The sequence below is a fragment of the Sorex fumeus genome, unplaced genomic scaffold, assembly GCF_029834395.1.
Source record: "Sorex fumeus unplaced genomic scaffold, SorFum_2.1 ptg000020l, whole genome shotgun sequence".
In the NCBI taxonomy this organism is placed as follows: Eukaryota; Metazoa; Chordata; class Mammalia; order Eulipotyphla; family Soricidae; genus Sorex; species Sorex fumeus.
Window position 1 is genome coordinate 9,527,037 of NW_026606077.1, and position 27,058 is coordinate 9,554,094.

Below are 27,058 nucleotides of genomic sequence, written 5' to 3' on the forward strand. Positions count from 1 at the left end.
GACAATTACCTGCTCTTTGCTCATGGAAATATTTTACTCCCTCTGAATTTGAAGATTTCTCTCTGTGAAATAAGAAAAAGAAAGTCTTTATTTTCTGCAGTTGTCAGAAGGAAAGATCAAGCATGATAAGGAAAATAATTCATATTTATTGTGTCCTTTGTAACACTCGTCTTTTATCTCATTACAAATAGAAATAAAATGCAAAGTGATATACCTACCTCCTTGTGCATTTTCTTAAGTGGGCATCTTCCTCCTCTCTTCAGTAACAGAAAAACTTTGCTTTTATATAAATGGTCCAAATAGTAGTCAGTGTTTTAAATACTACTAACTTCATTTTCCTTTATTTACCATCATTAACAAGGCTTAAAGGTAGAAATGAGCAGCTTTCCTTTTTAGAATAGACGTAGAAGGTAGTAACTCATTTTATGAAGGGGTGAAGTAGGTTTTAAATTAAATCTGATTTTTTTGGAAGGGGGCTTGTGTTTTGACTGCTTAATGTTGTTCACTCATTTATTGAGGTATAGTTCATATAGTTCCAATTTTTATTATAAATCTATGGGATAATGTCTTTATAACCTATATATTGCCTAACGGAGGTTTTATGTTTTCATTGGAGTTTGGATTTTGAGCAGTACTCAGGGAATCATATGAGGTGCTGGGGATTGAACCAGGGTTGATTGCATGCAAGGCAAACCTCTTATTCCATGATCTCTCCAGCCCTCTGTTGAGCTTTTACAAACAGGATGCATCTGGTAACATGTCACAACGCAGATTGAAAATTTTCAAAATGGCAGAGAGAGTACAAAGGTTAAAGTGTGTTTCTACCATGCCACTGTGTATATATGTGGCCACAGTCCTTGTTCAAATCCTGGTGACCACATAGGGTCCCAACAGGAAGGGAGGAAAAAAGGGAGGGTGACTGGTTTTTATCCAGTCTTAGACTTCTACCCTGTGCCATTTAAGTTTTATAGCACTGATGAATTATTATTTCTTCTATTGCTGTCACAGTGATATACTTCTAGAATAAGAGTATATGTTTGCCATACATTATACTTAAGGGGTGAGCCAGGGAGCTAGCCTAAATGACAAAGGACATGCCAGGCGTGTATGAGGTCCTAGAACCCAAGTGGTAGCCCCTGAGAACTTTCAGATATAATTTAAGTGATTCCTAATGACCATGATGCTAAATCCACCCCCCCCCAACAAGTACTGTTGGCAATAACCCCATTTTTTTAAAAAGGGTTAAATACTCATTGCATAGAGAGAGATTATTATTTGGAATGGATGGGCTGCTTTCTTTGGATAGTCAGAAACATCTTTATTTGGTTCCACATTGGACCTTTATTTTTTTTTTTAATTTTATTGAATCACCATGAGATAGTTACACGCTTTCATGTTTGGGTTACAATCACACAATGATCAAACACCCATCCCTCCACCAGTTCACATTCCCCACCACCAATATCCCCAGTATACCCCCCTTTCCCACCTTCCCCCTGCCTCCATGGTAGACAATATTCCACATACTCTCTTCTTTTGGGCATTATGATTTGCAGTACAGACACCGAGAGGTTATCATGTTTGACCCTTTATCTACTTTCTGCACACATCTCCCATCCCAACAGGTTCCTCAAGCCATAATTTTCTTAGTAATCCCTTCTCTATTCCAGCTGCCTTCTCCCCTTTGCTCAAGGAGCAATCTTCCTGTCCCATGTATCTACTGTCCTTAGGTGTCAGCCTCATGTTATGTTGTTTTATACTCCACAAATGAGTGCAGTCCTTCTATGTCTGCACATTGGACCTTCTTTCTTTCTAATTTTAGTCCACAAAGTTTCAGGCTACGCCCCAGATCCCTCACATCTGAGATCAAAGGAAGGTTGGTAATATAAGCAAGCAGATAATGGTTCTAAACTGTGTTCAGTGCCTTGAAGTCAGAGCAGGAAGTGAGAGGGCAAAGGTTGTAAACTATGATGGGAATGACCACTAGTATCTGACCCGTCAGACATCCCAGGGCAAAGAGAAATGAAAAATTTTTAAAGACATTTGCCAATTTCACTTGGTGCTATGGTTCATAGGAACGTAGAAAACTATCTTTGTTTACAGAGGGAAAATAATAGCTCCTACAACTAAGTGAATTTTCAAAGTTGTAGGGAACAAAGCTTTAGCCAGTAATTCGAATTGAAATAGGACTGAGTAAGTTGCAGTTTGAGTTTAATAGTGATGAGGCTATTCTGTAGTATGTACCAGCAGATTGAATGCAGAGATCATAATTTCCTTCTCAATTTAGTCGTAGGATATGGATTTAAGTTTTCTTCTTCTTTTCCGGTATAATCTGAAGGCTGTGCTTTTTAAATAGTGACTGTTCACTCTGATCTCCTTAAATAGCTCTTCATATAAATAGTCCATCATTTTCATTATCCATGAATTCCAGCCTTTAAAAAAATAACACAAAACCTCAACTCAAAATCCTACTTGGTTTTTGTTTCACTGGCACCCTTCCAGCCCGGTGGGTGAAGCCACAAGCCTACTGCGAATACTCGCGAGCATGGTGTAGACGAGAGACTAGGACTTTAATTATGTCATTTTGTTCTCAACACTCAGTCCCGGAAAGAAAAACATGACTTGGCTGTTGTCAGAGAGATATTGTGAGTATCAGTCATTGTATACCCCAAACGGTCGTGCATTACAGCGTCGTCAACAACGGGGGCTGATTCTGAGAACTGAATGGTGGTGAGAGTTATCAAAATGGAAAGAAGTGTTAATGTGAAATCAAGCCATGCTCAGACATTTCTCCTGCCCGGCTTGTTTGGTTTGGCTTTTGTTGCTTGTCATGCATGAAGGAAAGTGCCACCGTCTCAGGGGAGCGCCAAGAGCCTCGTGTCAGTTGTTTATTTCCTTAATCCCTCCTCCTTTGTGATTTTTGGTGTCAAATCTACAATGGAAAGCCTGTAAATATCATGATTATCACATGGATAATCACCTGCATTAGGAATCGCCCAGTTTCTGCGTGCTAACCCTAGCTGCCCTCCTCATGTCACATCCACTCTGCGCTTGGGTTTTAACCTGACTGCTTCATTAGATTTGTGAAACTCAGTACGTGGCGCCCTGGGGCAGCACAGATGGGGACTTGCTTGTTTTCTTTTCTCACTTTTACTGGAAAGACACACTAAAAAGTCCCTTTCAATTTAGTGTGATCCGTTCACTTGGAATTGGCCCTGATATTTGGAGACTGCCCACTTGCGCTCTCTCTCTCTCTCTCTCTTCTCTCTCTCTCTCTCTCTTTCTCTCTCTCTGTCTCGCTCTCTCTCTATCTCTCTCTCTCTCACTCTTTCTCTTTTTTCCTTCCTGCTCTTTGACCTTTTCTGCCCCTCCATTGCAAAACAAACCTGAGACCAAAATTCACCTTCAGATTCTTCCCAAGTCAAACTCTGTTCTCCTGTGTTGTTCTGTTTGTTTTGCTGAGGAGGGCTGGGATGGGAGTGGGGATAACCGTCACCTCATCATTGTCTCGACAAGCACCTTCAGATTAGAGGTCAGCTGTGGGGAAGTCTGCGGTGATGCCAGCCAGCTGCTTTCTCTAATGCCGTGGCTGAGGGCAGCAGCCCCGGATCAAAGGAAGGTGGGAGGAAATCGGCAGATAAGATCTTGGTTGAGCCTCTGAACAAGTGCTTAGCTCTCCAGTCATAGGTCACAGCTCTGCCAACTTGTGTGCGGAGCCACTATGATAGAAAATTGAATTAACTTTTCTTCATCATGTCCTTCCTCCATCGGAAATGCGTTTGTACGTGGAATAGTTGACAGATGTGGAAGTGCCCTCCGACCCGGTTTCCTTAAAGACCCTGACATTTGTGTCGGTGTCTTCCTGCCGTTAGCCAGTTCTGCCGCACTGTCACAGATCACAGCTAATTGCTTCTTGAGCTGGCGTGAGCAAAGCTAGCTGCTAAACCAAGCTACTCCACCACCTTCTGTGAATTTTGAGTTTTTGAGATCTCTGGGCACTTTCCCTCTTGCAGATTATTTGGATTAACTTTATCATATAATCCTCTGAGGTGTTGTCTTGGGATTCTCAGCAAGTGCATTAGAATTACACAGGTTCTAGCAGAGTTTTTCAAGTCACCTTTCTCAGATAAGACTTGTGGATGGTGGGTGGGTTCCTGACACGCTTCTGGTGAGGAGGTCAAGTAGCATAGCAAGTCTAAAATAATAATTCGAAATTGTTGTTGGTCGCTTTGCCAAATAAAAAATAATAAAAAGAATAATTGAAAGAATTACATTGGTTATTTCTAGATGAATCACCTGAGAAAAGCTCTGCTAATGTCTTTTGAACTATATTCTTTCTCATGATTTCCAGGCCAGTAAGTATATGATCTATGTGGTGTATAAAATTCTATTGTAAGTAAATTTCAAGGAGGTTAACCATGCTTGCACCAATTATCAAGATCATAATTCAGGTTTGGGGGCGGGTGTTTTTTTTTAATCTACATCAACCAAGGCTAACTCCCTCAGCCTTATGTTTCTCAGTGAACAGCCTAAGAAGTGAGACTTTTGGCTTATCACTTTCTATTAACTTCAGCGTTCAGATGTATTCCTCCATTTTGACCTTCTCAAACCCTCAAAATAGTTTCTTGGATCTATACGTTATTAATTATATTGCACAATAGATGCCTGTATATACTCTTGCTCCAGTGTTTCCTTGCCATGTAGTAAGTATCCATTTGTGCTGGAGACATTAACTGTACTTACTGCCTTACATGGCTTGGTACAGCAGTCGTTTCAGTCGGCTTGGATTGGCTCACTACTCAGGCTCAAATCCCATCCTTCTATTAATATCTCTTGGCAAAGATAATTTTGGAGGAATGTAAGTTAAGATGTTGAGCTCTTGACAGTTGTCTGCAGTATTTTTCATTTTCAGGAGGAAGATGGAGTTGAAGTAATACTGCCTCCATTTTCTGTAGCACTCCTAAAATTAAATATATGCACAGGGCAATGGCAGGGAAAGGATTTGCTTACACAGAATTTCTTTTCCTCATTCTAATCTTTTATAAGGACACTAGGTACATGCATATTTATGTATATATGTGTGTATATATACATATACATCTACATACATGTGTATGTGTAATATATGTACATGTTTATCATGCAATGCCTTGCCACCCTGTAATCATGTGTCAAAACGAATAGTGAACTCGGGTGTAGACTTCTTAGTCATAAAATATTTCTAATAGACAAAATGTAAGAAGACAGAAGACTCAGATGTAGTGGCTGATACATTGCCATTTTTGCTTTGCTATTTTTCATGTGCCGTTGCCTTTTTTTTTTTAATTGAATCACTGTGAGATAGACCCTTACAAAGCTGCTCATGAGTATGTTTCAGTCATACAGTGTTCCAACACCCATTCCTCCACCAGTGCACATTTCCCAGCCCTAGTGTCCCAAATTTCCCTCCCATCACCCCCCATGCCAACTTTCAGGTGCACTTCTGAAAATTTAGAACATCTGAAAACCTTATCAGATTGATAATTCCTGATTTTATCTAACGTCCATTTCAATTTTTAGTTTCCCAGCTTGTCTCATATGTATGTTTTATAAGCTGGTCTGCCCCAAATACGTACCATTAAGGTCAGTGCATTGCTCTCGATCGTATTCCTACCTCCCTACTTGATCATGACATTGATTTATTGAAGAAACCACACTGTATCTCCTAAAGAATGTTTGCTTTATGCACTTGTCCATTTGCTTCCTTAGAGTATCATTGACCTTGTTTCCCCGTCCAAGTGTAAGTAACAGAATTCAATTTTGATTAATTCATGTTGAAAAATTTGGTTAGGAAACCTTATACTGTTTACTTCATGCTGTATCATATTAAAAAGCATGGGTTTGACAATCCCATTTGTATTTATGATAAGTGAGAGTATTGGTCACCAGGTTAAGGTGGTGACAGTTTTATACTTCCATTACAAAGTCATACTTGCTTCCCATAACCAGCATATAATCTGTGATACTTTGATTCCAGTTTCCTATCTTACTTTCACCTAATGAATTTCACACCCATTGACGTTCCCTGCCTTAATAAATTTCACTCGCGACTGAAATATGGTGATTTTTCTTAATCTACTTATTTATTAGCATTCTTCTGTATAGAACAGCTTTCTGTAAGGTATTGTTTTAATTAAAAATGTAACCATCTGCGTGTTCCTTGGGTTTGAAATGATTGTCTTTCTTTGCTGGGGTCAAAACACCTGAACTCTCTGTGACAGCTATAGTAAAAACATGCACTCCATCTTCTTTATTCCCACTTGTGAAGTGTGTTGACATTATGTTGCCTTTTTTTATGCCAGAGAGAAAAGAAATCTTTTTTGGTGTAAGAATGAAAATTGAACTCTGTGGGTATGTTGAGATAATTGTATAAAAAGAAGACTGTTTGAATGAGTTTCAAAATGGATTATTTCTTCATTACCTAGCACTTTATAATTAACTGTTCTTTTTTTTTATTTCAGGAAGCTGCCACTTTTGCTAGAGAGCAAGGCTTTGAGGTGAGTTAACCCACAATTGCACACTAAACAGACCCTAAAGGTTTTTTCTAGCTGATAATGAAGTTCTTTTGGACAGTGATTGATGTGCTATTATACTCTCAGAGCCTCTCAGCAGTTGCCATGGAAACTTGGCAGTCGTCATGGTTTCTTTGTTCTGCCAGCACAGTGTTATGACGCACTCTGCTAGGTCTGCACCCAACATCGCCTACAGATGTTATTTATTGAATTTTGAAAAGCCTCTTGGGAAGCCAAGAGGTTGGGCACGGTTTCAAGCTGCCTCTGCAGATATGGGGCCCGTCAGTTTGTTCAGTTAAAAAGCTCCCTCATTAGCTGTATTACATTTCATAAGGATTCACTGCTAAAGCAGTGGCGGAGTAAGACTAAATAGTGGAATAGAATGTCGTTTAAATAATTTCAGCCCGACCACATGTACATTATCATTCTGCAAATTAATTTCCAAAAGCTTGTACTTAGCAGTTGTTAGGAACTGATTCATTTAAATCCTGCTCTATATACTTCCTTTTGAATTTCTTTCTTCCTTTCTTTCTTTTTCTCTTTGATGTTGCAAAACATATAAATCTCCTAAAACTAAATCAATATTTGGTTTTAATTTCAGGTCCTGATTCTGTTGTCCTGATAAAAGCATTATTCCTGTCAAAATTCAAGCCTCCATTTGGTTGTTGTTGGCAAAATTAAGATAACAGACAAGACTGTGTTTTATCTATAATATTCAGATTTCAATCAATTGTTACAAAACATTGATTTTAATCTTAACCTAGATTGATTGACAGAGAGTTAGCTGAGTTCATCAGTTTTGAGGCGGTCATATTTTCAATTTGGATTTTGGGGTGTTGTCATTGTTGTTGGGAGGATTGTGGGTTTTACTTGTTGTTGTTGTGTTGTTGTTGTTTTTGTTGTTGTTATTTTGGTTTGGGGGCCACACCTGGCATTGCTCAGAGCTTGATCCTGGCTCTGCCCTCAGGGATCACTTCTGGTGGGATTCGGGGGACCATATGGGGTGCCGGGGATCAAATCCAGGTTGACCACATGCCAGGCAAGCTCTCAACCTACTCTCATATTTTGAAAGCCGTAACTATATAGCATCTTGTGTTCACTAAGGCTGCTTGGTGTATTTTGCATGGTGGTGATTTTTCAAAACTTAAGATGACTTGAGCTGCAATATAGAAAATTGTTTTCATACTCAGAATTGTCTTCCGTTAAAGAAACTGGGCATTGACTGGGTGTTAGTAGATACTCTTTGAAGTCTTTCGAAAAAGGTATGAATTTTTGACAGAGCTGTCATTTAAGTGTTCTAAAGGTGAATTCTTTATTTTAAAAAAAAAAAGTAATGGGGGCTGGAGTGATAGCATGGTGGGTGGGACGTTTGCCTTTTATGCCGCCAACCTGTGTTCAATTCCCTGTATCCCATGTGGTCCCCCGAGCACCACCAGGGGTAATTCCTGAGTGCATGAGCCAGGAGTAGCCCCTGTGCATCGCTGGGTGTGACCAAAAAACGAAAAAAAAAAAAAAGCAGTAAGCTTGCATGTTAATCCTTGTCTAGGAAAACCAGACATCAAGAGTTTCTTCTTTTTGGCGGGAGACCATGTGCATGTCTGTATACTTCCACTTGGAGGTTTTATGGAAAAACAAATTGGGCTTGGAAAATTTGGCTGGGGGAGGGATTACTAGGAATATGATAGTTCATAGGAGCTTGCTTTTTATACTGTATTCTCATGAATTCACATAGAAATGAAGAATAAGGATTTATAAGTAATTTTTAATCTAATTTTAAGTTTCACTTAAATTGGATTTTTTTTAATGTGCCATTGATAAAATGTAATCAGGGAAGTATTCAATTTAGAAATTATAGTTTTGACCGAGAGCCCATGTTTTCAGTCATGTTTTAAGGAGGTTTTATTGATGTTCAGTTTTATTTAATTTTTTGCTCTTTGGACCTCATTTGGTGGTGCTCAGGCCTTACTCCTGGGTCTGCACTCAGGGATCACTCCTGGTTGGGCTCAAGGATCATATCCAGTGCCGGAAACCTGACCTGGACAGTCACATGCAATTCAGGCGCCCTCCCTGCTGTAATATCACTCTAGACCCCTTACTTATTTTTGTTTTTATAATATTTAAAAACATCTGTATTTGTTTTGGGCTGCACCCAGCAGTGTTTGGATGCTACTTCCCAACCCCTTTCTTTTTTTTTTTTCTCTCTCTCTATATATTTACTGTAGTGTAGGTGAGATGGTTCCAATAGTGTTAACTCATGTGGTTTTTATGTACATAATTACTGCACCTCACAATCCTCAAAATGCCCAGCCCTTCAATGCCCTGTCTTTTGTTCCTCCCAGCTCCTAGTATTTTCCGTTGTTACATCAAAACTCACCACAGAAGTTTATAGAACACAAACATCTTGTCTGTTTTCTGTGCTAGCAAAAGAAAACTATTTTAGTTCTAAAAATAAACAAGTTGGTAGGTCCCTAGAAGTATAATATGTTACAACAAATGATCGCGCTTTCTAGTACATGAATAATTTTTAATTAATTGTTAATTATTTTTTATTGGGTACTATATTTACAAGATTATCAATGATTGTCACCTGTGGTTGGTGGGAGCAAGCAGAGAATCTCTGTCCCTGGGTCCGTTGAGCTTGGAGTCCAAGGTCTCAGAGAGTTCCGCTTGAGAACGCTATTCGGGTCTCCCAAAGAGGAATTGAAAGAGCTATGCTTGTAATATCAAGTTTCACTCAAATGAGAGAAAGAACCCTGAGTTCCGACAGCCATCCACGATCAAGAATCAGGGACGCTGTCTCGTTTGCCAAGGTGTCAGAAATCAGATGGGCTGGTCACGTAATGAGATTTAAAGATGACCGCTGGACTAGAGCTGTTACCCACTGGATTCCACGGGATGTCAAAAGACCACGTGGCCGCCCACCTACCAGATGGTCAGACTTCTTCATCAAGATCATGAACGATCGGTTTGAGGCTCTTCATGTTCCTAGAACAAACAGACGCCATTGGGCTACACTAGGACGCGACAGGGACAAATGGAGACGTTACTGGTGCCCGCTTGAGCAAATCCAGGAAGTCAAGTGATCAAGTGATCAATGATTGAGTTTCAGGCGTACGATGTTTCAAGACCAATCCCTCTACCAGTATCCCTCTCACCCTCCACCCCCAAGCCTGCCACTATGTCAGGCACCATTTCTTTTTCCTTTTAGATACTGGGGTTTGCAGTACTCTTACTGGTAGGGTTTCATGCATAACATTTTACCACCTTCCAGCACCCCCTCCTCCTTGGTGGCCACTTCCCTCCCCCAGTGTCATGTGTTCCCCTCCCTGACCTGTTCCCCACCTCTCCCACCCGGGTAACAAGCTTCCTACTGAAGACCAGTTCTCTCACTCTTGTTTCTGTTGCCTCTGAGCTTTTGTTAATCTCCGACTGTTTCTTTATATCTCACCTATGAGAGAGCTCATTCTGTGTCTGTCCCTCTCCAGCCAGATCCCATCCCTCAACACAAAACTCTCAGATCTAACCACTTAGCAACAAATTGCGTGGTTTCCTTTTTTTCTTACAGCTGTGTAGTATTCCATTGGGTGGATGTGGCAGTTTCCTTAACTAGTTATCCGTTCTTGGGACTTGGATTGTTTTCAGATTTTGGCTATTGTGAGTAGTGCTGCAATGAATATAGGAGTGCAAATGCCTTTTCTTCATTGTATGTTTTCAGACCTTTGGGCTACGTTCCAAAAAACAGAATGCTAGAACAAGTGGAAGATCAATTAGTAGGTTTTTGAGGAGGGACCCTATTATTCTCCAGAAACGGTGGGCCACTCGACATTCCTACTAGCAGTGAATCAGAGTCTCTGTCCCCTGCATCCTTGCCAACACTGGTGTTTTTGTGTTTTTTTGATGTGTGTCAGTCTTACTGTTGTGAGATGAGACTCGTTAATGTTTTGATTTGCATTTCCTTGATGATTAGTGGTGCAGAGCACTTTTTCATCTGCCTTTTGGCCATTTGTCTTCTTTAAGGAAGTTTCTGTTTGTCACTTTTCCCCTTTTTTTATGGGGTGAATAATTTTTTTCTGGTAAAGATCTACCAGTGCTTTTGTTTTGTTTTGTTTTGTTTTTGTTTTTTGAGTCACATCCGGCGATGCACATGAGTTACTCCTGGCTTTGCACTCTGAAATTACTCCTGGCGGTGTTCAGGGGACCATATGGGATCTGGGAATCGAACCCAGTTTGGCTGTGTGCAAGGCAAATGCCCTACCTGCTGTACTATCACTGCAGTCCCTCCACCAGTGCTTTATATATCCTTATATAACCCTTTATCAGATGAGTGGTGGGCAAATATTTTCTCTGTGGGCTCTCTTTGTATTATCATCCTTGTTTATTTTGAAGTGCAGCAGCTTCTTAATTTAATATAGTCCTCTTATTTTTTTTTTTTAATCTTTGCTTCCACTTTGTTGGGAAGTGGCGTTGAATCCTTAAAGAGCTCCCTAGCTTTAATGTCATTGACAGAACTAAAGAATTATTTTTTTTTAATAATCTGTTAAATCCCCAGTTTATTCTTTTGTTGCCTCATTGAGCTGCATGCTTGGAATACATGAGGTTTAAATTCAGCCTTAGCAGTAAATTGTTTTTTCTGTTTTCTGCTAAGCCGTTTTTCATTAGTTCTTACTAGTTCTAGAATTGTTTCTTTTTATCATAACACTCCCATAATTGATTGTAGCATATAAACAAAGTAATGATGATTATGATCAGACACACATATATGGGTTTTTTTTTATGTATGTGTGTGTGTATCTTAATATCGCAATGCTACTTGGTAATGTTGATAGTGACTTGATAGATTCCGAAAGATTCAGAGTGTTTGGGGGTTATTTTTTGATTTCTACAGTTTTTAAGTAATTTTCAGCATTCCAGAATAAAAAAAATGAGTTGAATGACCTCATGTAAGCTTTTTAATAAGATATAATTTTGGTTTTTGGACTACACCCAGCATTGCTTAGGGGATTCTCCTGGCTCTGTGCTCAGGGCTCACTTCTGGTGGGACTCAAAGGACCATCTGTGGTGTTGGGGGTTGATTCAGTGTCAGATGCGTGCAAGGCAAGCACCCAAACACCTGTACAATCTCTCAGGCCCGAATTCAAGTACTTTTAAGTGTCATTAAAATTTCCTTCACCCATGACACAATAAGATAAAAGCATAAGTTAAAAACTTGGTATTTTTAAAGAAGTAAGTCAGAATAAATTACTTTATCTTAATAGTTTCATTTCTATGGAAATTTGTCAGTGCTCTCAAGTCAGTTTAACAAACTAGACAACATCTGAATTTTGTTCCTCCCAATTTTAATTTTGCCTCTATCTAAGTTTTGGGTATTAAAGATAAGACAGAATTGAAGAGTTTTTTTACAATGAACTTTTTTCCTCAGCTCTGTTATTCAGCCCTTTATATCTGCCATAGTCCTGTCATCTTTCAAAGCCACTGAGTAGTACCACTGGTGAGCTGTCTGCTAACAGATCCAGATACCTCCAAAAATAACCAGTCAGGAATGTCCTCAGTGGCATTGTTTATGATATTCCAGTTGTCTTTTCTGGAAATTTTGATAATCCTTTTTTTAATTCTTTAATATTTAAGATGAATGGGGTGGTTTCCATAAGGAGAGAAAACTTAAGCAAGCACTGAAAAATGAGATTTTTTTAAAAAAAGTATAATATGGGCAAAGCACAAAGCAGAAGAATGGATATATTTTGGACAGTTGAATAATGCCTGGTTTATATGACAGGCCTGTTAAGAATTTAAAATGACAATTCTTAGTATAGAACATTTCATGAGACCTTTTATTTTGGAAAATTAGTTTGTAGTGTGTTTTTGAGTCTACCTTATCTTGAGCCAAATCAATATTTGTACTTTTAAGACTGAATAGCAATAAGGCAGTTAAAAGTGTTGTTTCTTGTGGAACCTTGTGAAAGTAATAAGTAATATTGAAAGTACCTATTTAAGTGAAATAATGGCTAATGCCTAAGTTTACTTTTTGTGCTTTCATTCTGTGTACAGTAGAGTATGTACCAAGTAACATACCTTCCCCGTTGCATTATTAATTCAGTTTTACTTTAAGCTACATGTTTAATGTTCTTATTTTAGTGCTTCTGACCGTATAGGAAACATAGCAATCCGTTTCCCTTTCCAACTGTTCCCACAGCCCCCTAAGTCTACCCAGCGGCTCCAAAAAGTTTTCAGTCTTTCTCTGACCAGTGATACTTTTTTTTTTTCTTTTGGGCCACACCCAGCGATGCTCAGGGCTTACTCCTGGCTCTGCACTTAGGAATCATACCAGAGAAAGCTATTGTTCTTCCTTGAGAGGAAGTCCACAGAGACAATTCAAGAAGTATAAATTTCAAGAAATTGTCGAGGATTGCTGTAGGCTTCCTGTGTTCCTCACACATGTAAGGAGTGCAGGGATTAATCAGCCTTCCTTTCTAAACTATGTCTTACCCTGTTGCTGATGGTACAATGTAACTTTCAGTTCTTTCACAAAATGCTTTAGGAGCCTGACACTTTGAAAGATGCTGCAGCCAAGATGCTCTGGAAGAGAACCCGGGATCCAGATCCTAGTTCACATCACAGTGATCACGTGTTACGGTGATCCTCCAGATACCTGCCGGAGGAAGTAAACCTTAAAAAATAGTTATATTTAGCCCTTGGAGATCGAAGCAAAACAAGCTAATGAGCAGGAAAGTAAATTTCAAACAGACGGAAGAAGCACAAAAGTCCTCGAGCAAAAATGCCGAGTGTACCTGGTATTCCAGTAATTCACAAAAGGCTGGTTTGCCTGGACAGGGAGTGAGTGCAGAGGAGGTAGTATGTGAGAACTCCAGGGACTGACACATCTTAGGAACACCATAACTGTTTTAGGAGGGAAATAAAACTGAACGTGGCATGGGTAAGGGGCACAGTGTGTGGAAACACCACTATTGGTAATCCATAGGAGGCCGTAGAGAGTGGTAGTATTGTTTAACGCATTTATCACCAGCTTGTTAAAAAGGCAATGAAGAGAGTATATAGTCTTTCATTTGGAGGACATTACTAAATTTAAGTGATACTATCACTATAGACAATAAAGGCATAATTCCCCATTTATAAAAGAGTTCACAGGGACCAGAACGATTGTACACTGGGTAAGGCACTTTCCTTATTGTATGTGGCTGACCCAGGTTTGATCGTCAGCACCATATACAGTCCCTTGACACCCGCCCCCCCCCCCCCCAGGAGTGATCCCTGAACACAGGAGTCAGCCCCAGTCACAACCAGATGTGACCCAAAGGCAAAACGTTACTAGAAAGGTCGGGAGATCCCTCAGAGGGCAGATACATGCATTGCATGCAGAAGGCACAGTTTTGGTCTCTGGTAGCCACATGGTTGTACCCCAGGGAACAACCCCGCAACGCAGCAGAAGTAGCCTCTAAGCACTGCCGAATGTGTCCACAGACCAAAAAAATTTAATTCTTTTAATAAATGAAAATCCTTTACTGTGTAAAACCTTTTCTACACATCATTAATGTATTTAATACTCACCTAAGCCTTGAATAAGTAGGAAGTGCATTGCTACTTCAGACCAGAATATTTTAAAAAAAAAGGCCATGTGACTTGATCACGGTCTCATAGCTAATACAGAATGAAGCCAGAAGTGAGCTTGGGACTCTGTGGAAACCACACTCTTTCTTGCTTACATTCTAACAGAGTAGATGAGTAGATTCATTTCCAGAAACCTTGGGAAATGAGGTGTATGTGACCATCAGAAATTTAATTGACTAAGGGAAAAATGCATGCCAAAATAATTAAGAAAACCAGTACCCTGAAGTGCAAGATCTGGAATTGTGTTTGGAGTTGCTAATGTGATCCCTCAGCAGGCTGAGATCTCCAAGCCTGCTCAGATTGGTGCTGAGCATCCTCCACCCAGATCCTCCATCTTCCAGTAGGCAGGGGGCTACACCCACCAATTGCGCTTCCCCCCCCCAACCCCCCCCCCCCCCCGCCCCAGCGCCCGTGTAATCCCATCAACCATCAACGGCCAAGACCCAGAGACTATAAAACCCAGCTCCTGGAAGGGAACAGCACAGAGTCTCCTGCCCCCGCGCCTGGCTGTCCTCACCAGAGCCTCTTGGAGGGGGATGGGTTGAGTTTCCCTCCCCACCCCGAGCAGAGCCCCGGCAGCCAAAGACCTCCAGAACCAGCCACAACCATGCTGAGACCACTCTCCACATGCATGAAGGTGCTGGCAGAGGAATAAAGGCATGCAGGTCCCGGGGCTGAGATCTCCAGGCCTCTTCGGATCGGGGCTGAGCATTCTCCACCCAGATCCTCCATCTTCCAGTAGGCAGGGGTCACACCCACCAACTGGCCCCCTGGCACCGTGTAATCCTATCAATGGCCAAGACTCAGAGACTATAAAACCCAGCTCCCGGAATTTATGCCAAATACCAGTAACAATGATGGGTCTCATTCTCCTAACCCTGAAAGAGCTTTGAATATGGCATTTTTTAAAATCTCAGGGCTAGGACGAAGGAGACATTACTGGTGCCTGCTTGAGGCAATCAACAAACAACAGGATGATCATGATCGTGATTGTGATGTGATCCCTCTTCCAAATTCTTTCAGATGAAAATACCATAACTTTGTGTTTACAATATTGCCAGAACACTTGGAAGCCATATAATGCATGGGTAATGTTGGATAGTGTTCAGTATGAGTCCAGATTTTAGTGCCTCCAGGTTTGGGCTCTACTTCTGAGTACATTTAGGACCTTTGAAGTTACCTCATCTTTGTTGGTTTCTTCATCTCTAAATTGATGGTCCAGTAATCGCACCTAAACACTTAGAGCCACCAGGATTTAATGAGAACTCTTAACTAAGTCATATACTCTGCTCCTCCCTTTTCTCTTTCTTTTCCCATTTTAGATAACATAATTGAGTTCTCCATACTGAGATCTCTTGATGTCCTTTCTAGAAGTTTGTTGGGTTTCATTTTTTGCAATTCTGTTGCTTTTCTTTTTGGGCTGGAGCGATAGCACAGCGGGTAGGGCGTTCGCTTTACAAGTAGCCAACATGGCCAACCCGAGTTCGATTCCTCCGTCCCTCTCGGAGAGCCCTGCAAGCTACCGAGAGTATTCGATATGCCAGATACAATAACAACAAAGTCTCCAATGGAGACGTTACTGGGCCCGCTCGAGCAAATCGACGATCAACGGGAGGGCCTTTACCTTTACCTTGCTTTTCTTTTTATTTTGAATCTACATTCTACATTCAGCTTTTCTCAGGACTTACTTCTGGATCTGGGTCCGGGTATCAAACCTGGCTCAGATACGTGCATGGGAACAAGGGAAGCTACCTACTCCCTCTACTGTCTATCTAGCCTCCTAGATTTTTTTTTCTTGTGAGGGCCATACCTGGTGGTATTGGCATGTGGGGGGAGGGGGAAGATGATATGTGGTGGCAGGGATTGAGCAAGGGCCTGACAAATCCAAGGCATGAATGCTATCTACGACAAGAGCTGTATCCTCATCCCAGTGAGGTACTTTATAGAGTATTGATATGATAACCATTAGTAGAAAGAAATATATGATAATATATTATTTTATATATTATATTATATGTTATATATTGTCACTGTCACTGTTCCTCCCATTGTTCATCAATTTGCTCGAGCGGGCCCAGTAACGCCTCCATTGTAAGACTTGTTGTTAGTGTGTTTGGCATATCGAATATGTCACGGGTAGCTTGCCAGGCTTTGCCGTGCAGGCAAGATACTCTCAGTAGATTGCCAGACGCTCCGAGAGGGGCGGAGGAATCAAACCTGGGTCAACCGGGTCGGCCGCGTGTAAGGCGAATGCCCTACCTGCTGTGCTATCGCTTCAGCCTATATATAAACTTTTTCATAATATGGATATATTATGAAATAAGTACTTAAAGATGCCCTAGATACTACATTAAGCTTTTTCATTTACACTCTTCCATCCTCAACACTTTTATTTTTAAAAATTTTACTTTGATGGGACCAGCGCAATAGTACAGCAGCTAGGATATTTGCTATGCAACCACCCCAGGTTCAATCCCCAGCATCCTAAACAGCCCACCTGAGCACCACTTGGGTATGGCTCCAAAAACCAAAAAATGAAAAAACAAAACTCTAGAATTTGAAAAGGTAAAAATACTACACGTAGTTACCAAATATTCTTCACTCAGTTTCCCCTAATGTTGACAGCATACAGAAGAAGGTTTTGATATGGTTAAACCATTAAATAAAAATATTAACACTGGTACAGTAGGAATAATTGAACTACAGACTTCAGTCTGACCGTGCCAGTTTTTCCTCACTGAACAGTCCTTTCACTGTTCCAGAATATAACACAGAATTGTATGTTATATTTTTGTGTCATGTTTCTTTTCATCTCTTCCTGCTTGTGATTGAAGGGGAGTGGTGGTGGTGTTGGGACTCAAACCCAGTGCCTCACACAGGCAAAGCATGTGTTCTTCATCTCGACCTTATCCCTAGTCCTTATGGTATTACCTTCTTTTCCTTGTTCATGATCTTGACACTGCTTGTCAGTTATTTTCTGACTCATATCTAAATTTGGGTTTATTTGAATTTTTTTTGTTGTTGTTTATTTTGTTTCTAAGAATTTAAGTTTGCATTATTAAGAAATGTCACCCAAAATGCCTTGTAATCCCTCTTAGTGTCTCATCCCAGCAATGAACATGGTAATGTTACATTTGTTACTGGGTTAAGGTACTTCTGTCAAGTTGCTGTTTTTCCGATTGTAGTTGATGAAAATCTTGGGGATAATATTATGTGAGTATGTAAATATCCTATTTCATCCACTAGTTTTAGACATCAGTAAATTGGGTCACTGGATTATAGTGATGTCTATCCAATTTCACTTTGGTAACTTTTTTCCCTCTGAGATTGAAAAACATTTCGGTAGAAGAGACTTTGTGCCTAGGTAGATATCCCCCATTCCCTCCAAACTTTTGCCCACTAATTTTAACATGCATCATGCCCGGCTTCTGTTAACATCAATACTATTTTTCGTTTTATAGACACATGTAGAAAAAAACAACAGTGGGACCTAGTCTAAGCTTCTCTAATTTCATCATTCTGCTAAAATGTCCTAGGCATGCTAACTACCTTCTGTTTAGGTAGAAAGATAGGATTCTGGTAGGGCAAGGGAATGGGACATGGGGGGATATGCAGAACTACTGTCGTAGTAATTTTGAAAAGACAGAATTATTTTTGATTTGGAGGCCATAGCCAGTGGTGCTCAGGGCCCACAATTTGGCCCAGTGCTCTGGGATTGTTCCTGGCAGAGCTCAGAGGATCCCATTACAGTTTCAGGAATTGAACCCCAACTTCCTCCATGCAGAGCACTCATTCAGCCTTTGTACTATCTCAAACCCCAAAATTAAGGTTTTTAGTCAAGTTTTTTGACCATGTGTGGCTCCATGGCAATACTTCCCTTCCGTGTATGAAGTATAGTTGAGTCCTCTGGTCCCCAGAGCACTGATGGGAGTGATCCCCACCCAAAAAAAAAAAAAAAAACTCAACATTGTTTCATAATAAATGGGCATCAACTAGAAGACAAAGCAATGTTTCCTCAAGACACAACAAGAAATTGGGGGGCCAGAGATAGAGCACTTGCCTTGCACACTGCCAACCCACATTTCATCTCTGAGACTACACTTGTTCTCCAAACCCTACCAGGAATGATCCCTGAGCAACACCTGTTTGGCCAAGAAAATAAAACCTATGGGGGATTTTGGTCCTGAGTGGGTAGGGTGCTTCCCTTACAAACAGTCAATCTGGGTTCGATCCCCAGCCACAGTTATGGTTCCAAGAACTGACAGCAGTAATTTTGAGCACAGAATTAGGAGTAACCCATGGCCCAGCTGGGTTACTATCCTAAAACCTACTATCTGGGTTACTACCCCAAAAACTAAAAACAACAACAAAATCATGAGAATTTTGATTATCAAACCTAATACTAAGTACTCCACCCTGCTCAGTTATACTTCCTGACCTTAGTATCACTTTTTTAAAGATTTGGAGCGATAGCACAGTGGGTAGGGCGTTTGCCTTGCACGCGGCCGACCTGGGTTCGATTCCTCCATCCCTCTCGGAGAGCCCTGCAAGCTACCGAGAATATCCCACCCACAAGGCAGAGCCTGGCAAGCTCCCCCGTGGCGTCTTCAATATGCCAAAAACAGTAACAAGTCTCACAATGGAGATGTTACTGGTGCCTGCTCGAGCAAATCCATGAACAATGGGACAACAGTGCTACAGTGCTACAATGCTTCTTGCCATAATTTCTTTTTTATTAGGGGCTGGAGCAATAGTACAGCGGGTAGGGCACTTGCCTTGCACATGGCTGACCCAAATTCAATCCCCAGCATCACATACAGTTCCTCAAGCACCACCAGGAGTTATTCCTGAATGCAGAGCCAAGAGTAACCCCTGAACATTGCTGGTTGTGACTCAAAAACTAAATAAAACTATAATTATATTTGATTAGGTTACCAACACTCATAAAATAATGTGGTTGCATGTGTATCTATACATTTGTATGCATTTATATGTCTGTTCATCCATTTGTTTATATCTTACTATGGAGTTAGTAGAATTATAGTTTTTCAATTTCTTCCTTACATTGCCTTAAAGCAAGTTCTTTATTTAAAGAGCATCTTGCATAGACATAACATTATGCTCTCACAATGAATCAGTGAATATGTTTCTGGAATATGCCTCTATTAAATATGAACTTTATTCAGCCACAGGTAAATAAATATTGTTGTGGTGAGGAGATTGGAAGAAAAGTGAGCCATTTTAATTAAATGTCTACATTCATTTTAGAGAACAAAATTGTTATTATATGGTAAATTTTTGGCTCATTCAACTAACACTGGTAATTTCTAAAGTTTTTCTGAGAAAATTGGGAGTTTCATCTTTTGAGGTGGGAGGAGGCTCCCAACAGTGCCGAGGGTCCTGTTTTTTTTTTTTCCAGCAACACTGCCATCTGGACCCACGGCTCAATGAAGGGGCCTGGTGACATGTTGGTGCTAGGGTGCACCAGACACAACTCAACAGAGTTTGGGCCCTCAGGGCGTAGCCAACAGCCCTCTGTGTCATATGGTGCTGGGACCAAACTCCGTCCTTGTCTCATGACCCCCCAAACTATCTCTGTGTGCCCCAGAATTTAAAGGTCACTAGCATTGCCCTAGCATAGTGGGTGTTCTCTTCCAACGCAGCAAGTCCTTTCAGACCGTGTTAGGTGCATAGAAGTTATGTCATCTATCCTGTGGGGTTACTTACGCTTTTAGAGAACAAGCACTGGACTATTTCCCTAAGGATTGTTAGGCATTTAAAAATGGCTTGGAGGACGGGGGTGGTGGTGGAGGGGGGCGTGGTACGGGGTGTCCGCCAACAGATCAGCCTGTATTCGCGGGGCGAGTACATCAGCAGCGTGATGGTGCCTTCAGGCTTCCTAATACCGCAAAATTGCCGCTGGCTTCTGATCGGACCCCAAAAACTCAGGGCCAAGTTTCCCAAGAGATTAAAATGGCCAAAAGTCAATGGCCACTCCCAAAAGCCACCTCTGGCTCAGCTATCAAGCTCCCATAGACCCATGACATAAATCTCAAAAGAGATCAAAAGCCGCAGTTAATCTCGAACCCCTGCAAGGCCGAACAGACCAGGGTAAATCGGAGGTGGTGGGTTAGCCTGGTACCTGTCTAAACAGAGCCTCAGCGATCGCTTGCTTCCATAGTTCAGAATTGCCACCATGCCCCTGGTCAGACTCCACTGTCTCAGAATGAAGCTCGCCAATATATAATCTGCTGAAAGTTTGAGCATGAGGGTTTGGGGACTGAAATCTCCAGCCTTTCTCGGTTGGGGTTGGGATGGGCTACCTCTCCCCATCTCCCTCTACTTCTGGAAGCCTCGGCTATCACTTGCACACCCCAAAGCTGCCACCCAGTTCAACAAGCTACTCCAACCTTACCTTCGCAATAAAAATACGGAACGCCTTGAACAAATATGATGACCTCTTATGACCCATATTGCAAAAACACAATGCACAAAGGGAGAGAGAAAAGAAAAGTACCCACCACAGAGGCAGGTGGGAGCGAAGGGAGGGTGTGTTGGAGGGTGGTTGGAGGGAAACTGGGGATATTGGTGATGGGAAAGGTACACTGGTTGAGGCATGGGTGTTGGATCATTGTAGGACTGAAACCCAATCATGGACAGCTTTGTGATGGTCTTTCTCACAGATAAGCAATTTTTTTTTAAAAATTTAAATAAAAATAAAATGTCTTGGTGTGGCAGGGCCGTAATACAATGGGTAGGACACTTGCCTTGTGCACTGCCAACCTGGGTTCAGTCCTGTTTGATAGGTCCTCTGAGCCTGCCCAGAGTGACTCCTGAGCACCACCGGGTGTGGCTGAAAAACATAACCAAGAAAAAAAGTCTTACGGGACCAGAGAGAGAGAGAGTAGGGTTAAGGCACTTGCCTTATATGTAACCAACACTGGTTTAATTGTGGGTACCAAGGTCCCACTCTTCCCCCCAAAAACATCCTTGTTTCTTTTGTGTGTGTGTGTGAGTGGGGGGTTGCAGCACCTGGTTGTGCTTTGGGATCACCCCTGGCAGCCTCAGGGGAACATATGTGGTGCCCAGGATCGAAGCCAGGTCAGCTGCATGCAAAGCAAACTTCCTACCCGCTGTACTATTGCTCCAGTTCCAAAGTGTCCTGACTTCTGATGTTTGTAACCTTAACCTGTCTATCCTACTTACCTATATTTTTCTGTTCCATATACTTAACTTCCCATATATTATTCATAGCAATTCCTCAGTTTTTCCATCACTGTTGAAAATTTTGGTACTGTCTAACTAGTAAGAATACCAAAACATGTTGGGATTAGAGACCAACTGAATTGAGTTGCATTTCTAAATTTTCCAAATTTTTGAAAACATGGTTTAAAATCCTACCTCTAGCTCACGTTCAGTTTCAATTCTGAATATCTATATATATCTATCTATATCTATATATCTATATATATCTATATATATTTTTTAAAGATGTCCAAACTGATGTGAAAAATATAAATCTACAGTTTTTGTTTGCTTGGGGCCACAGCTGTCAATGCTTAAGGTGACTGCTCATATGGTGTGGGGCAGCCGCTCCCTAGCACTGTTTAGGGGATCACGGGGTCCCGGGGATCAAACCCAGGCCTCCTGCACACATAGCATGTGCTCCAGCCACTGACTGAATTAATTTACAGTTATTGTAACTTGGTCTTGTTTAAAGAAATTAAAGTCTTTGTAAGAAGCAGCATCTCTTCCGTGTCAGTTCTTAGGAAGCTGTTTTTTTAAAACTTAGCGTTTTTTAGAGGCAGCATAATTTTAAAATCTCAGTTCTGTTTTTTCCTGTGGGGCCGTCCTTGATGGAGGCTGGGTACCCAGCACCACGATGTTGTCTGAGAGTTCAGTTCGGGTTCCCTGCTGTCCCCCTCAGCGGACGCTGCTGGGGCTCACTAGGGCTACTCCCAGCATTCCCAGGCTTTCATGTGGTGCCAGGGATCAGACTTGGTGCCTCACACACGCACTACATGTGTTCTGCGTGCATCAATTTTTCCCCAGCTCTCAATATTCATCTTTTTTGTAAATCTCTGTTTCATTCAACTTTTGGGCACTTAACTACATACCTGGCAGATATTTGGGAATCATTGCTAATGATTTTTAAAAATACGATTTTTTTTTTTTAATTATGAGCACAAAACTATAAAGAGACTTTGAGCACTGCCAGGTATGGTGTGAAAACAAGAAAAAAAAATCAGGTAGATGAGAGTAAAATAGAGCACATCATAAATTTAAAGTTGTTGCAGTATGATGTTTACAGGTTCTCTGTAGTTTATTGTACTGTTTGCTTTTGTATGTTAAAATATTATTGCCATTTAATATGAAATGGCATTGACTCTTATTTTGATCATGAAAACCTAAATCCTTATTGTACTGGGTATTAGAAACTTTTCCTCTTTCCTTTTAATATAGACTGATGACATTAAAGAGATAGCCAAAAAGACCCAAGCGCTGCCAAAAGTGAACTCCAAGAGGCAACGAATCGTGGTTTTCACCCAAGGGAAGGAGGAAACTATCATGGCTACAGGTAGGTCCATTTTGAAACTGTGTAAGGAACCTAGTTTTACAGAGGCCAGTTGCTTATAACAAAATTCCATATTCTGCTATAATTTATCTAAACAATGTATTTTTCCCTTTCTTTCTTTAATAAAAATCTTCACATGTACAAGTCATGCCGTTTGTTTGTACATGGATGGAATAAAAGTGAATGCTGCTGAGTGAAGGGAGAGGGAGATGGACAGATATGGAGCGTCTCTTTCATCTCTGGGATGTAAAGATACAGAGTCAGGAGCCACAAATGACCAGAGGCAACATATTAGGAATGTCGGTCCATAGAACTGAGCTTACCTGGTGAGGGACTTGGAGAGGATGGGTGGGGGACTCCCTGGGACATGGCAGTGTGTGTAGTGTTGGAATGGTGCATGAATGGAAGTATCATTAACAGTATTGTTAAGTAACAGTGTCAAAACTAACAACATCATACAGGATGGATGCCTCAATTCTTTTTAAACTTTTTTTTTTTTAAAGAAAACCACACATTTTACCCACCTTTCCCTCCATCCCCACCCACTGCTTCTTGCAAACCACCAGTCTGTTCTCCTAATTCAGGTTTTTGTTTGTTTTGGTTGTTGCTATTTTGGGCCACATCTGGCAATATTCAGGCCTTACTTCCGGCTCTGCAACAGAAATTATTTCTAGTGGGGTTTGGAAACCATGTGAGATGCTGGGGATAGAACCCGGGTCAGCCACATGCAAGGCAAACACCCTTACCCACTGTCCTGTCTCTCCCACCCCCCCCCCTTTTTTGTTTCATTTTTCAAAAATTCCACAAATGGGACTGGTGGTGTGACTGAGTAAGCGTACGCCTCACGTGTGTGAGGCCTGGCGTTTTATCCCCAGCATTTATCTCTGTTAGTACCTGTCCATGTTGTTGTAATGTCACAGGTTCCTTCTTTATTGTTGCTGAATAATATTTCCATCTGTACATTTGCATATATACATATACACACAAAGAGCACATTTTCTTTGTTCATCCAATATGTATACTTACATTGTTTACATTTCTTGGCTATTCTCAATAATGCCGCAGTGAGCCTGGAGGTGAATGCATCATTTTGAGTTATCAGTTTCCTTTTCTTCAGAATTCCCAAAAATGAAATTGCTGGATCATATTGTAGTTTCATTATTGATTCTTTCTCATTGTTGTTAATTCTTTATCAGGAATCTCCACAATGTTTTCCATAGTGGTTGTATCGGTGATTTGTATTTCCACAGCAGTGTATACAGATTGCTTTTCTCCAGTGGTCACCCCTACCCTGAGCAGCCATTTGAATGGGTATAAGTTAATAACGCATTGTGGTTTGGGTTTGCATTTTTCTGAATATTGGTGACTTTGAGTTTATTTTTGTTTGTTTGTTTTTGGGTTTTTTTTTTAATGTACTTTTTGACTTTTTTCCCCGACTTTGAGGCTTTTGGGCCTACCTGGAAATGTTCAGAGGTTGCTCCTGGCTCTGTCTCAGGAATAACTCCTGGTGGTGCTCAGGGGACCATATTTGATGCCAGTGATCAAACTCAGGTCAGACACATGCAAAGCTGGTGCCCTACCTACACATGCAAAGCTTGCTCCGGTCCATGTGTGGCCATTTTTATATCTTTTTTTAGAAAAATGTTTATTCAGATCCTCTTCCCAATTCTTGTTTGCTTTTGTTTGAGGGCCCACACCCAAGCAGTGCTCAGGATGTACTCTTGGATACTGCAGTGTCACTCCTGGAAATGCATCACAAACCTATGTGATGCCAGGGTCAAAACCAGGTCAGCTGCATCAAGGCAAACACCTTCCCCATTCAACTGTCCTTCTGGCACCCCTTTCCCCTATTTTTAATAAGATTTTCTGGAGACTCTGGAGTTGATATTTTGCTAGTGTTTTATATGAATTTTAGATATGAACCCCTTGTAAGATACACAGTTCACAAAACCTTTATACCGTTGATAGGGTTTGGTTTTAATAATTTTCATTGCTATGAGGGGTAGAGATTGCAATGCATGTTTAGTTTTACTTTTATTACCTTTGCTGTTGGTCTTTGTTAAGACCATTATCTAGGTACTTAACATGGTCTCTGCTCTTACATATAATTCTTTCATTCTGCTTTGGTCTTTTGTTTGCATGTTTGTTTGTCACACCTGGCTGTGCTCATTACTTAATCCTGGCTCCTGCTCAGAGGCCACTCCTGGCTTACCAGAAGACTTAATGGTGTGCCAGGGATCATATTCAAGTTGGGTGCGTGCTAGGCAAACAACCATACCTTACAGCTATTCAGCCCTCTTTCTTGACCATATCTGAATAGTTATATTTCTGGGCTCTCAGTTCTGTTCCATTGATCTGTGCATCTGTTTTGGTACTCGTACCATATTGTTTTGATTCATGTAACTTTGTAATACAATTTGAAATCAGTGAGTGTGCTGCATTTAGCCTTGTTCTTCTTCATTCAGGATTTTTTGTGGTTCCTTGCAGTTTTTTAGGGGGCGTTGAGTTGTTGTTTTTTGTTTTAGGTGTGTTTTTTTTTTAATTTGGGTTTTTTTTTAATTTTTTGACTTTTTGGGTCACTCGTGGCAGAGCTGGGGTCCAATATGGAATGTGAAGGATGAACCAGGATCGGCCATGTGCACAGCAAATGCCCTACCCAAAGTAATATCGCTCCAGCCCCCAGCCCCTCCATGCAATTTTTGGACTGTTCCCTTTTTCCTTTTTTTGGGGGGAGGGGGGTGGGTAGGTCACATACAGCAGTGCTCAGGGCTTACCCCTGGCTCTGTGGTCAGGAATCACATGTAGCAATGGTCATGGTGCCATATGGGGTGCCAGAGATGGAGCCCAGCTCAAGCGTGTATGAATCCAATGCCTGACTTACCGTATTATCGCTCCAGCCCTGAACAGTTCATTTTCTTTGGAAATGTGCCTTTTATTCTCATAAATATTTCTACCTTCTATAGGAAAATATTTCATTTTCAATAGATCATCTAATTATAATTAAGATTAGCCAAGTCTATTTGATTTCATTACTTTTGATATTTTATGAATATTGCCTGTATAGAAATGTCTTGCCTGGGGACAGGGCTGGGGTTGGGGAATGGGGCGACACAGATACCCTACCCATGTGGGTAGTGCCCTACCTGCTGTACTATCACTCTAGCCCCCTCACGCGTGCATTTTGTAGCACTAATACAAATAGAAATTCCATCTAAGAAGCAAACATTTACTGATTCAAGTGTTTAATTTGTTACTATGGTACCTACAGCCAAAATACTAACGTTTTTATTCTCTCTGAGCTATTAAATTTAAAACCAGTTAATTGATAAGTATTATAAACGATAAAAATAATTACCTTTGTGTTTATTCAGTACTCTGCTAGACCATTGAAATTTTAAATATGTGTCTTAATTGAGAAATAAAATAAATTAACTCAAAATATGAATGCAAGGAATAATTGGTTGTATTGACTCAGGGAGATCAATAGAGCTTAGTACATTTTTGCTGAATTAAATAGAAGGCCTGAAAATGGCCTGAGAATTTATTACCAGATTTCGAAAGAAGGGTTTCTAGAATTCGTTCCAGATTTTTACGATTTCAGCAATGTGAAAAACAAGAGTCAGAGATTTACTTCAAAAAATATTTGTTTGAAAATAATTCAGTGACTGGTAAATGGGAAAGTAGAGTAATAGATGAAACGGGATTCTGCCCAAGCCAGGAGTTTAAGCTGGGGGATGGGTCTGGGGAGATGGCGGTACTAGTTCTTCCTTCTTCTCTGGTTATGCTTGAATTTTTCCGTCATTTTCAATGATATAAAAATGAAATGTAAAAAAGAGATCTTTTGTCAAAATAAGAAATATTTTTTTTCGATCGTGATTCAGAGTTATGGAGTACAGTTCCCTGGACATGTTGATATCCTCACTAAGCCTTGTATTCTAGGGAGGATTTAAAGAAAGGAGGGCAATCCGGTCAGAGAGGATCATGTGGAGAAAGTGCCAGGTAACATATAATGTTTTCAAGCAGGAAACATCATCTTCTTAATTTATGCAAGAGAGAAAAGAGGCGGATCATGAGAAGATACCTCTAATAACCATCTGAATCTCTCTAATGTGTACCCGTTCCTGTCTTGGCATTGAGCACTGTTTGAAGAAGTGAAAAATCTGTGGCCTTCTTATTTTCTAAGCACTGTAATGCTGCCTTCAGATTGGGAAAATGCCGTTTGGTTGCTCTTTATGGAGACATTTATTTTAGGGCTTTGTACATTCCAGATATACATATTGTACGAGTCTCTTTCTCATTGTAAATTTAC

The 27,058-nt window shown here is 40.8% G+C and overlaps 1 protein-coding gene across 2 annotated transcripts in view; it reads left to right on the plus strand.

Moving 5' to 3' along the window:
- The window catches only part of ADK (adenosine kinase), a 509,577-nt gene that overhangs the window by 374,221 nt on the left and 108,298 nt on the right, over positions 1-27,058 (plus strand). For both annotated transcript variants that reach the window (XM_056113429.1, XM_056113430.1), the window contains exons 8-9: positions 6,501-6,536; positions 22,638-22,752. In XM_056113429.1, coding sequence (XP_055969404.1) covers positions 6,501-6,536; positions 22,638-22,752 — 151 coding nt within the window. The remainder of the gene's footprint in view (positions 1-6,500; positions 6,537-22,637; positions 22,753-27,058) is intronic.